This window comes from Triticum dicoccoides, chromosome 2B, assembly GCF_002162155.2.
Source record: "Triticum dicoccoides isolate Atlit2015 ecotype Zavitan chromosome 2B, WEW_v2.0, whole genome shotgun sequence".
NCBI classification, from domain to species: Eukaryota; Viridiplantae; Streptophyta; class Magnoliopsida; order Poales; family Poaceae; genus Triticum; species Triticum dicoccoides.
Window position 1 is genome coordinate 696,669,387 of NC_041383.1, and position 11,941 is coordinate 696,681,327.

General features: G+C 43.4%; 2 protein-coding genes across 5 annotated transcripts; both read right to left on the bottom strand.

The window, feature by feature from the left end:
• Nucleotides 1–4,165: 4,165 nt before the first annotated feature.
• On the bottom strand, nucleotides 4,166–8,519 carry LOC119365685. 4 transcript variants are annotated; one of them, XR_005175720.1, is made up of 8 exons: nucleotides 8,376–8,519; nucleotides 7,569–7,795; nucleotides 6,867–6,964; nucleotides 6,631–6,722; nucleotides 6,200–6,357; nucleotides 5,497–5,659; nucleotides 5,048–5,144; nucleotides 4,166–4,499 (listed from the first exon to the last, which is right to left on the bottom strand). XR_005175720.1 is itself a non-coding variant. In XM_037631333.1 (7 exons), the coding sequence occupies exons 4-7, from the start codon at nucleotides 6,697–6,699 to the stop codon at nucleotides 4,416–4,418; spliced, it is 390 nt and encodes a 129-aa protein (XP_037487230.1). In that variant the 5' UTR covers nucleotides 6,700–6,722; nucleotides 6,867–6,964; nucleotides 7,569–7,795; nucleotides 8,376–8,519; the 3' UTR covers nucleotides 4,166–4,415. The 4 variants fall into 4 exon arrangements, 2 of the variants coding, with proteins under 2 accessions (XP_037487230.1, XP_037487232.1); XR_005175721.1 differs by lacking the exon at nucleotides 5,048–5,144; XM_037631333.1 differs by lacking the exon at nucleotides 5,048–5,144 and having other exon boundaries at nucleotides 5,497–5,575.
• A 454-nt stretch (nucleotides 8,520–8,973) lies between these two features.
• LOC119368365 lies at nucleotides 8,974–10,844 on the bottom strand. The gene is made up of 3 exons (XM_037633650.1): nucleotides 10,478–10,844; nucleotides 9,450–9,542; nucleotides 8,974–9,065 (listed from the first exon to the last, which is right to left on the bottom strand). Exons 1-3 carry the CDS (start codon nucleotides 10,616–10,618, stop codon nucleotides 8,994–8,996), a joined length of 306 nt encoding a protein of 101 aa, XP_037489547.1. The 5' UTR covers nucleotides 10,619–10,844; the 3' UTR covers nucleotides 8,974–8,993.
• Nucleotides 10,845–11,941: the final 1,097 nt, after the last annotated feature.

Genomic DNA, 11,941 nt, shown 5'->3' on the forward strand with positions numbered 1-11,941 from the left:
AGTCCAACAAGGTGTGTATGGAAACGAGCTTTCTATGAATCTATGGCCTTCAGCAAACCAATCATAGCGTGTTGGGTACATGTATCCCAAGTCTTGAAGCTTTGAGGTACTGAAATGACATGCCAATCCTCTCTCTAGTGATTCAGTCAAAAAGATAACTTCTTTGTGAGGATGAAATCCAATGATGTCAATATCTTTTCTGCACGGCCCATCAATCTTGTCTTTGGTGCCAAGCACATCCTCACTGTCCGAGTCCCATTCATTTTTTTTTTCTTGTGGTGCTTGTTCCTTATAATCTGGAAAACTATCATGATAGGAATGATAGTTGACATCCTCCATGATCCAAGACCCATGAACTTCTTGATTGTAGCTCCGATGTGCAAACATGTGCCAAATATCTGCTTGATACTTCAGGACCCACTCAAGACGAGCACAAGACTCATCGAGGATCCAAACTTGAAGCCTCCCGAACGCAATTGATGCGAGATACACTCCCTTCTCTGATCTTCCTAGTCGTAGTTGGGGAGTTCCCCTCGTATCAATATCTTGGGGCAGCTTAATTACTTGATACTTGCCACTTGACAGACATATTCTGTGGATAAATAAAGTAAATAAACAAACAAACAAAAGAACGCATTAGAAACAAAATTTATTATAAAACTAATAATAGAAACGATGGTCCGTGCATGCCTGCCTACCTCATGACAAAATAGTGGTGAACGTAGAGGTGTCCACGCCAGTAGACACCGCATTTGTTATCATCGGACCAAGGCACATCGGCAACGGTACCGAACGCCTCCCCCTGCCGCTCAAATGATCTTTCCTCCCACCTGTTCGTCCTCGAGGAGAAAGCATGCAGCAACATCGGTGACGGCGGCCACTCCCACTCCGCCATCCTAGGGTCCAGTATTTCATGCTTGTAAGGAGACTGCGGGACGACGATCACCTCGTAGTGTGGCGACACAGCAGGGTCAAAAGCGATGTACTCGTGATTGCGGAAGTGCTCGTCACGGTAGCGGCGTGGCGGCCGCGGGGAGGGCAGCTTGGCCCACTGCCGTGTGGCGGGGTTCACCACGTAGCCGCCCAATAGCAGGAGGAGGCCGTTGCAGTGGTCCATGACGATTGCATCGCAAGCGCCGTCGGGCAGGTAGTGGTGGAATTTGGCGCTGACCATGGCCGGTGCCGGCCAGGGGCGGGCGAAGAGCTCCGTGAAGTCATGGTTGTGAAAGTTGATGAAGATGCCGGCCAGCGGGAGCGGGACGAGGTGCATGATGCGGCCGGTGTCGATGATGGCGCGCCAGGAGCTGTGAACGCACCGTGCAGCGGCGAGGTCACGCGGACGAAGTCGACGGAAGACATCGGCGAGCAGGTCGGCAGGTAGCTCCATCACCATGACCATGATGATCGGTCGATCGATCTGTCTTCCTCGCGCCTTGGCCGGCCGTGGTTAATTTATTGACCTGCCTATATGGTAGATAATGCACTCCGAATTGGTCTCTGGATGCACAACGCGTTAATACTAGAATACTAATGGAAATCGGATCGGACCTTGGTTTACAAGGCATGCAGACGCCATGCGCGCGTACAGGTACAGGTTTGTTGAGATATAGTACTATCATGCAGAGATTGCACTACAAGAAAATCACGTTTTGCCGTGTGAAATAGTATAAGCCGAGTTCTTTTTTTCGGGTACTCGGCTTATGTCACTCTAAACCGAGTTTGCTGAAACAAACACCCGGGAAATAAAAAGGACTCGGCTTATGGGAGTCTATAAGCCGAGTGGTGCTGAAAAGCCCTCAGCTTACATGAGGTACACGGCATCTACACAAAAAAGCACTCGGCTTATAGAGCAGACACGGCAAAGATAGCTGCCACGTGTCCAAAACGAAGGTGGTTGACGGTGCCGTCACGAAGCAGCCTGTAAACTGTGTGCCCTGCAACAGCACTCGGCTTATATGGCCTATAACCCGTGTGCACTGTGACAGCACTCGGCTTATATTAAGTACATTTTTATATCTTTAGCGAATAGAATTCGAATTTGAATTACAAGTGCGTGAAAAAGTTGACAAGGTTAGGTTAAAAAACCATACTTGTGTTCTTGAGTCTATGTTTAGGCCATATGCAAGAAAAATAAATGAACTTCAAACATGAGGGTGCCAAGACTTGACCCCGAACATGTAGTTTTTCTTTTTATAAATTTTGAGAAATGCAAACGAACTCTGAAAAGCATGAAAATTGGCATGGTGCCCTTACATGACACCTAAATACCGTGGTGAAAAATTGAGAACGTTTCGTAAAGGGTGTGATGTATATCGCTTGGAAACTAGACCATCTTCGAAGAAGAAACGTGTTTTTGAGATGGAGCGAGCGAGGTGTGAAGGTGACGCAACTGTTCCTTCAACCGTTGGCCTTGAAACTTTTTCTACACTCAATATACACCATTACTTGATCCATGTAAAAAATTGGAATATTTGGGGCTTCGTTTGCTATATTTAAGCCATTAAATGCATTTCTATATCTTTAACGGATATAATTCAAATTTGAACTACAAGCGTGTGACAAGGTTGACAAAGTTGGGTTAAAAAACATATTTGTGTTCTTGAGTCTATGTCTAGGCCATATACAATAAAAAGAAAGGAACTCGAAACATGAGGGTGCCAAGACTCGACCTCGAACATCTAGTTTTTCGGTTTATAAATTCCAAAAAATGCAAATGAACTCCGAAAAGCATGAAAATTGGCATGGTGCCCTCATATGACACCTAAATATAGTGGTAAAGTTTTTAGAACGTTTCGTAAAAGTTGTGATGTATATCGCTTGGAAACTAGACCATCTCTAAGGAAGAAACATGTTTTTGAGATGGAACGAGCGAGATGTGAAGGCAACGCGACCGTTCCTTCATCCGTTGGCCTTGATTTTTTTTTTCTACACTCAATATACACCATTACGTGATCCATGTAAAAATTTGGAATCTTTCGGGCTCCGTTTGCTATATTTAAGCCATTAAGTGCATTTCTATATCTTTAACAGATATAATTCAATTTTGAACTACAAGTGCGTGAAAAAGTTGAGGGTAAAAAAATCATATTTGTGTTCTTGAGTCTATGTATAGGCCATATGCAATAAAAAGAAAGGAAAACCAAACATGAGAGTGCCAAGACTCGATCCCGAACATCTAGTTTTTCGGTTTATAAATCCAAAAAATGCAGACAAACTTCAAAAAACATGAAAATTGGCATGGTGCCTTCATATGACACCTAAATGCTGTGTTATAAATTTGAGAACATATCGTAAAAGTTGTGATGTACATCACTTGAAAACTAGACCGTCTCCGAGGAAGGAACGTGTTTTCGAGAGAGAACGAGCAAGGTATGAAGGCAAAGCAACCGTTGCTACATCCGTTGGTCTTGGAAATTTTTATACACTGAATATACACCATTACTTGATCCATGTAAAATTTTGGTATCTTTCGGTTCCGTTTGCTATATTTAAGTCATTAAGTGCATTTCTAGACATTTAACTGATATAATTCAAATTTGAACTACAAGTGCGTGAAAATGTTGGCAAAATTTGATTGAAAATTCATATTTGCGTTCTTGAGTCTATGTTTAGACCATATACAAGTAAATAAAAGGAATTCCAAACACAAGGGCGCCAATATTCGACCCAAACATAAAGTTTGTTGGTTTTTTAATTCCAAAGAATGAAAACGAACTCCGAAATTCTTGAAACTTGGTAGCGTGTCTTTATATGATACCTAGAGGCTGTGATAAAAATGTATGACAAAATAATGCAATTATGGGTCCTAATTAATATGAAAACGTACTAGTAAAGAAATACACATAATGTAGCTCATGTGCTTTTTTCTCATTGGCTGAGCCGTGTGAGCCACGGATCAGTGACATGGCAAGAACTCAGCCGCATATCTCGTGCGCTCCTTCCGAAATCGAATGGCTGTTGGCCTCTCTCCTCCCTCCCCTCTCTCCCTTACTAGATCAGCAGCGCGCCTTGGCGCGAGGGTGCCAGTTTCAACAATGTGCCCATGCATGTAATGGTGAAGTTAGTAGAAAGCCAGACTTATCATATGTATTCAATCAGGATAAAAAAATAAAAAAAAAATATTCAAGTGTAATCAGAGCAAGACATCATCAATAGATACCAAAACTACAGATTCAAGTGTAATCGGAGCAAGACATCATCAATGGATACCAAAACTACAGTACAACACATCTCCATAGCCACCAGAATGATAGTACAACATATTTGAAGAATGGAATGTTCATATACAGGGTAAATTAAAGGATGCAATGTTCATACACCAGTAATGGGCATGCGCGGTGGACAGGTCCGGTCGTCTTGAACAGCAGTGTCAGAGAGAATGATGACTCTCATTGTGTTCTCATTGAGCCCGAGTCTCAGATGGCCTTGTGAAGCCCAAGATGCTCTACCAGGAGATCAAGCATCATTCTAACTGGGATCCTTACAATGCTTGTCTCGGCCTGTGTCATAGGAAATTTCAGAATGGTTATATAATTTTCCAGAGTACTAAAGTTGACAACAGTTGGTTTTATACCATGAAAACAAAGGTCTGGGTAACTAAAGGACAACAATCTTTGTTGTGCAAGAGTTTTATTAGATTCTTACTGTCCTGTTCGACAATTGAGACATAGTAATTGAAAAAAAAATCAAATGCTACCATGAATCATAAGATAAACCAGCAGAAAATCTAAAGCCTAATCATCGGACAAAGTCACACACACGAGCAGATCGCTTCAAGTATTGTACAAAGAACAATGGCCTAGGAAACCAATCCACAATCCAGCGAGTTTGCTACAAAGAAAATCCTAAGGACAACCTGTACACACTCATACGCAAGCGTCAATTCTGGTGTTTCCAACTTTAATGATAGGCTAATCGAAACGAGAGGCCAAGCAGTCCTGGATAATCATTTTGAAAAGTCTAATTAGACAATGTTAAGTGCAAGAGAGGCAAGGTGACTAATTCAACAATGCGCCAGGAACGGCCAGAAAAAGATGATTGCACTCACACGTCCATTGTAGTTCTTGTAGTCCTTGTTTGTTTTGCATCAGGCAGACCAATGTTACCAAGAATGGCATTAACCATAGACTTTGGGCTGATCAGCTCTTCAGTTAATGAGACACCAAATTATTCTATAGGTATAATATATTTGGAAACAGAATGTGTCAGGCCAGGCTCAAAAACAAGAATGACACGATAAGTAAGAAAACAACGGTGGCACAAGTTAATATGTGAATAGGTGGCCTTTAGATCGTTTAATAGATTCATTATGTGAGTATTCATACTAAGTAAAACTCAATACCACAACTAAATTATAATCAATAGATTTGGAGTATTCTCTCTGAAAAGGGCAGCATTTTTATACACAGCCCGAATAACAGTAAGATCACTCACGTGAACCCTAGATCGATACTACTGAAGTACAGAATTTATAAGCGACCGACAGCTCGTGTTTACCTTGTTCATTGGTGGCACCGTGGACTGCGTTTTCCATGTTCCTGTCGCCGGCGTGGTGGACAGGAGTTCCCTCCATGCACTGATTGGTATTGAGTAGTCAGTTGCTTTCAGATCACAAAGAACTACATCAAACAAAGATGAATCTAGCTAAAGGATGCATGTCCTGCATACAATAAAATTGTATATTAGACAATGCTAAGAGCTAGAAATATTGATTGGTGCAAGTTTGAAGAGAACAAATCTAAATTACATCATACTTGAATCTTAGCAAAGCAAATGGTCAAATAATATATGAATGAGTGGTAGAAGAACAGCAATGGCCCAAAGAAGATACGCGAAACAACAATCAGGATCCAGGAAGTCCAAGGCAAGGCCTCTAAAAAGAATCTGCTCCACACAAAAAAAAAACAAAGACATTTTTACAGCCACATAGTCAGTCCTGCCAAATAGTACATGAATTAAGTGATATAGTAGGCAACTTCGCCAACCAAACTATATTTTCAAAATAAGCTTTTCAGTAGAAATAGTTCATCAACCAAACTATAGTTTAAAAATAAGCCCAGCAACAGAAATACTTGAAAACAAACTATAAGCATTAGTCTTACACGACTAAAAACTTCCCGTAAAGCTGAAACCACAAATGGGGATATGTGTGCCTTCCGTTGAAGGTGGACATAACCATGTACAAATATTAGGTGTTTACATGATCTGATGTCGCCCCAGGTGCCATTGAAGACAGACCACGGCGATGTTGATGTCATCGTGGAAGTGGCGCCTTATCATCTTCATGTCATGTACACTGATCTCTCTCTTCCTTGTGGCTCCCTTCAAGGCAGCCAACACTAATTGGTTTTCTATACCCTGCACAAATTTTTTCGCACAACCTCAGTGTCGTTTCATATTTCCAACGGATCATTCATACACGATGGAAAGATCTCAGTTTTTGTTTCGCTAATTTACAGTGAGAAATAAAAACATGTACAATCTGGAAGTTCAACTACTTTCAATACAATTTTCTTCAGGTTTCTAGTTTTTCTTAGGAGAGAACAAGTAACACAACTAAATAAAACAAATCAAAGATGATTAAGGGCTGCTGCAGTACAAGGAAAGTAAGAGGAGGAGAGGGGGACGGACCTCCCTGGACATGCATATCGCCCCACTTCCCTTGCCCTTCTTCTTCAGGTCCTTCTGCTCCTTGCTCATCCATCCCCTTCTTCTCCTTTTCTCTGCAGCACATGGACGGGGGAAGCACCAAATTGATGCCCCCCAAAACACAAATCGGTCCAAATCACAAGTATTATACAAGGTAAAAAAATGATTTTTTGGTAAGGAACAGAAGAGGGTAGATAGAGGGAGAGGGCCGAGGATACCGTGGCTGACGCTATGTTGTGTTGGGGAAGAAGCACACCTCCTCTACCGCTGAGTGGTGGTGGAGAAGCTGCTCCTAATATAAAGCTATTCCTGCAACCTGTAATAACACACTCAAGTTAATGGGATAAGCACACAAATTATTTTCAGTGTAAACAAAACTGATTTCCCTTAAAAGATAAACCAAGTGTAGTAATTGAAGTAACTATAAGCAAATATCATTACTGCGCTTTTGAACCCGCAGCTACCAAAAAAGACAGATCAGAATGCCCGTTAAGATACGAACAATTTTGAGCCACTAACTGAAAATGTTCAGGTTCTAAAAATGCCCAGTTTCTGAAAATGTCCAGGTTTAGACTTGTAGCTGTACTTTACAATTTAGGACAACATGGATCTGACCAGCTCCAAACTAAATTCTATTTGGATTTTGTGTAAACGAAGCCTAGTTGGATTTTGTGCAAACGAAGCCTAGTTATACTACTACAATAACCTAGAACCACTAAAGCACCCACACAATTAGTCACAGTATCCTCAACTTGATGAAAGCGAAAATATATCATATAGCATGCACGCACACAAATAGTAACAGTATCCTCATCTTGATGAAAGCGAAAATGTATCATATAGCACGCACGCACACAAACAGTCACATTATCCTCATCTTGCTGAAAGCAAAAAATGTATCATGTAATGTAAATACATACCTTAACCTGGAATGGTACGGTCCAGTCTCAGTTGACAGTCTTGATGATTCATGTTGGCCTTTATATATGTTTTTGAACAACAATTTTGCTTGCTGCTTGTAGAAGACAACATCCTTAACATAACCACCATCTAAGCACTCCGCAAATGAAAGGCCATCAGTGATACAGGCTATCATTGTCAGCTTCACCATTTCGAAAAGATAACAAGACACAAGCAAAAGTGCCACCTGCAGAAAAAAGCAGAGGAGAGCTAGTAAATACTTCTAACATGTTCACTTCGGTATAGAGGATCCTACTTATCCAATGACCCATATATCTCAAATAGAACAGATTAATATATCTCAAGCAACAGTGAATGTCCAGTATGTTCTCCAAAGCTACAGAATATAACAGGTTCAGAGACTGTCAAGATCAAAAAATAGCGAGGGGATTTTGTAGCCACATGGCAAAGCTAATAAAATTTCTTCTAATTTAAATCTCAGACATCTCAATGAAATAAATAATTTGATACATAACTGAAACTGAACTCTAACCTTTGGTTGTTTAGTTGTCTTCTAATGACTATCAACACAGGTATAACTAGAACTTCAAAAGCTTAATGTTAACCAGATTAGAACTTTCAAAGTATAAGACCATATTGAGCAAGACTAAGGTAAAAGCAAGAAAGATTAAAATTGATTACCACAATTACACAAAGAGACGTATTTTTCCTTTTTGAGGCAACCAAATCTAGCTCAATGTATGGTATGTATTTGTTATTAAATGTTTAATCAGCAAAGTCTTGAGAGAGAGAGGGGGGGATCTTACCAGTTGAAGGGGCCACATGAGTGAGGGGTGAGGAGACGCTCAGAAGCGGCACCGCTAGCCAGCAGCAACTCAAAGGCCGAAGCCAATCAACTGGACTCCTGATGCTCACCCGCCCGCACTTGGTCCTTTTGCCTGTGACACTGTATAGCAGAAACACATAAAATTGATCACACAGAGCTTAGAGCAAGTTTCTTCTTGCAAAAATAATAGAGCATATTCCTAACACACATAACCGATGCTATTCATTCACACCTCTTTACACTTCCTTGTATAGTCGTATGTGTATATGTGTTTCACTGTGTGGTTTGATACACTGAGACTTCACCTCCAATTCAAGCATAAGCATATGAAAAATGGTATAGTGAACCTGAGTTTGATTCTCTGAAGCTTGGAGCCTTAAATATTTTAATAAAGAGAACATAAAAACACTCTACTGAGCAATCCTCTATGGAGATCATATTATCTTTCTGGAGGAAGTACAACGAAATGGATTGTGGAGGGATAACTTCAATATGCAAATAGTATCACTTTGAGAAAAAATTCTAGAATCCCTTTGAAACAATCAAGTGAGTGTATTGTATGCGTATATCTTACCTTAGCAATAGGAGGAAGAGGCAATCATAACAATGCACAGTTGCTCTCCTTCTTCCAACCTTCCTCTTCAGCTTGCCTCTTTTTGTAAGCACTACCCTGGTCATGGGGAGAAAAAAGTAAGCATTTACTGTAATAACCTATGTAAATTCCTTCATTCCAAAGAACAAACAAATGTTATCTTCTTCATTTGCTCATAGAAACTAAGGAACGTGTTTAGAACCATTGGAAATAGAAGCAAATATATTTGAACTATATTCAGTTGAAAACAGGAGGACGGGTAGCTTCCACAATTTTCTAAAGCTAGCAACATAGAATAGGGTCAGCCACCGCTTGTATGTTACCGCTGAATAAATCTAAAAGTTTTTAATATAGAAGGTTCAAGCACCTTTTCACACATTAGTTTGGCCATATTTAACCAGTACTAATGCAAAGAGCATAGATATTGCGAACCAAATGGAACATGAGATCGCAAGACTGAACCTGCAACCGGACGGCGGCAAGGATGTCGGCGTCCACCCAACAAATCTCTCCATGAATCTTCTGCATCAGCGGCTCAACCACCAAGAACGACGCCTCTGCCAAGCCACACAAAAACATAACCAATGATAAAATCCTGAACAGTGAAGCTCGAAAAGAGCACATTGCAATTACATGTAAACAAAAAATAGATGGAGCTAATATCAATAATTATGCTACCTCATGGATTGTTCTAAATACTCCCTGTCAATAATTATGCTACTAACTGATTGGCAACTATTTCTTTTGCTGCACAGTTCAAAAAAAATGGCAGTACAAGCAGATCTTCAGTACTCCAATTTATTTCAGTTTTGACGGCTTATTTTCAATTTCAAAATGGAAAATACTCACAAGAGTACCCTGTACGAATAAACCTACAGATCAACATGTGTATCAACTTTTTTGGTAATTTTGTTGATCAACAAGGCCTGAAGAACGTGTATTTGTACTGTTAATTTTATTCACACATGATAAGTCCAGGTCATAAAAATTCCCTGATGTTCCTTACTGCTCCACAATCAACAGGATTGTACACATGGACAATTAACCAATGTGTCAACCAATCTGGGCAGTACAACCAAGGCGAAGCTCCTGCTGCTCTCAAACTGCACGCTACTGCTATAAGCTTTGATGATTTCAGGTCAAGGCAGTGCAGATTAAATATATATCGTCAGTGTAACATTTTTCACTGCTGCTAACATGCAGTACATTAGCTCATCTGAAAAAAGTCAAACTACGAGTTACCAATATTTGCCCCTGCAAGCATTACCACAGGCACCTATCACGCAAAATCCCATCAGATGTGAACTCAGAACACGCACGGGGAAAATCACGCGGCAACTACTACTCATCCAGAAATAGTCGCACCCAATCTACCACAGCAACCACTCGTCCGACACAAGAGTCAGGAAAACAGAAACTAAACGGATAGAGGATGCAACAAGGGAGGGCGTGGTGAAGGAAGGGGGAGGAGGAAGGAGTGGTGGGGCTACCTGCCTATGGACCCGTCGGCGGCGCCGGGACTGGCAGCGGCAGGGAGGGAGGCGCTGCTGCCGGCCAGCCCCAAGGCCAGCGGGAAGTGGAGCCGTGTGTGGGGGCGAGGAAGGAGACAGAGAGGAGCCGCCAGAGTCCATCGGAGCCGCGCCGACGACGAAGCAAGCAGCGGGAAAGAGGAACCAGCGTCTCCCTCCTCACCTGCTCTGCTCGGTTGCGCCATGGCCGACCTTGCGGGCGGCTCCTCGGTGATCTGGACGCGCCGCCTGACCTGCCCGGCCATGGTGGCCCACCCTGTCCTGGCTCGTGATGAGGGGAGGAGGAGAGGAGAGGGTGGGGGCGCTCCTCTTGCCGTGTGTAGGCGAGGACGACCGCGACGACACCGTGGAAGTGGACGGAGGCGGTCCGGCAGGCTGGGCGAAGTAGACGGCGGCGACGGCGGGAGCTGCTAGGGTTAGGGGTTGGGTGGAGGAGGAGGGACGAGCGACCGCAGGAGGAGGCGGCGGCGATGCGGCGGGGCGAGCGGCTGGGAAGGGGAGAGAAGACGGCGAGCGGGACGGGCGAGGCGGGACGGCGGGGCGGGGTGGGCGAGGCGGCGGGGCGGGGAAAGGCGAGCGAGCGGGGCGGGGCGGGCGAGGGAGGGGGCGCGAGTGCGGGGAGAGGAGGAGGCTAGGGTTCACCAGGGAACCGGCCCTTTTATACCCCCACCACGCGAAATTACCAAAATGCGCTGGTGGGGGCATGGTATTTACAATATGTTGTCATTACTATTCATTCCAGCAGTGTTTCTTCCAGATCCGACGGCCCAGATCCTCCCACCTCTCGATCCAACGGACGAAAACGCATCAAGCGGCCCGATCCAACGGTCGAGAATCGCAATCGCTGAGGAGGCTTGTACATCCATCCTTCTCTTATTTCTGGATTATATCCCCATCCTCTCCTCAATGGCTACCGGCTCTCCCTCCTCTCCGTCCACTCCTCCCCTCCACGCCGCCGCCGCCTAAGCCGAAGTGCCGCAGCCTCCTCAAAGAGCAGCAGCCAATGGAGCAAGCAGCAGCAACTCGCGGCAGCAGAAGCTACCCGTCCATGCTCAGCTCGATGCAGCGCTCCTCCTCGCCGGCGGGTGAGTGCTCCAGCACGGCCGCATCGATCCACCAGCAAGCAAAGCTAGCCTCTATCTAGCTAATCGAGCCGCTCGATCTGCTCTCACGTGTACTAGACCACTAGTAGTATGTATATAGCTAGCTAATCGATCCACTCGATTGATTCCTATGTGTAACAGCAGTACGTACTACGTATGTGTGGGCGTTTGTAGCCGGGGTGTATACATATACATTTGAATACTCAAATACCTGGGGTGTGTACGCATACATTTGAATACCTGCAAACCACAATACCTCAGATTTGGCACTCGGGTTATAAGGTATAAGCCGTGTGTAACAGGTGCCAGGCACCCGGCTTAT

Excerpts from the sequence above, each read along its gene's own strand:
- LOC119368365 (XM_037633650.1), bottom strand. The coding sequence starts at position 10,618 with ATGGACTCTGGCGGCTCCTCTCTGTCTCCTTCCTCGCCCCCACACACG. Across the intron at positions 9,543-10,477 it reads GCCGACGGGTCCATAGGCAG|GCGTCGTTCTTGGTGGTTGA; the intron begins GTAGCCCCACCA and ends GGCTTGGCAGAG. Across the intron at positions 9,066-9,449 it reads TTGCCGCCGTCCGGTTGCAG|GGTAGTGCTTACAAAAAGAG; the intron begins GTTCAGTCTTGC and ends CCCCATGACCAG.
- LOC119365685 (XM_037631333.1), bottom strand. The coding sequence starts at position 6,699 with ATGAGCAAGGAGCAGAAGGACCTGAAGAAGAAGGGCAAGGGAAGTGGG. Across the intron at positions 6,358-6,630 it reads CGATATGCATGTCCAGGGAG|GGTATAGAAAACCAATTAGT; the intron begins GTCCGTCCCCCT and ends AAATTTGTGCAG. Across the intron at positions 4,500-5,496 it reads CGGTGCCACCAATGAACAAG|GCCGAGACAAGCATTGTAAG; the intron begins GTAAACACGAGC and ends CCTATGACACAG.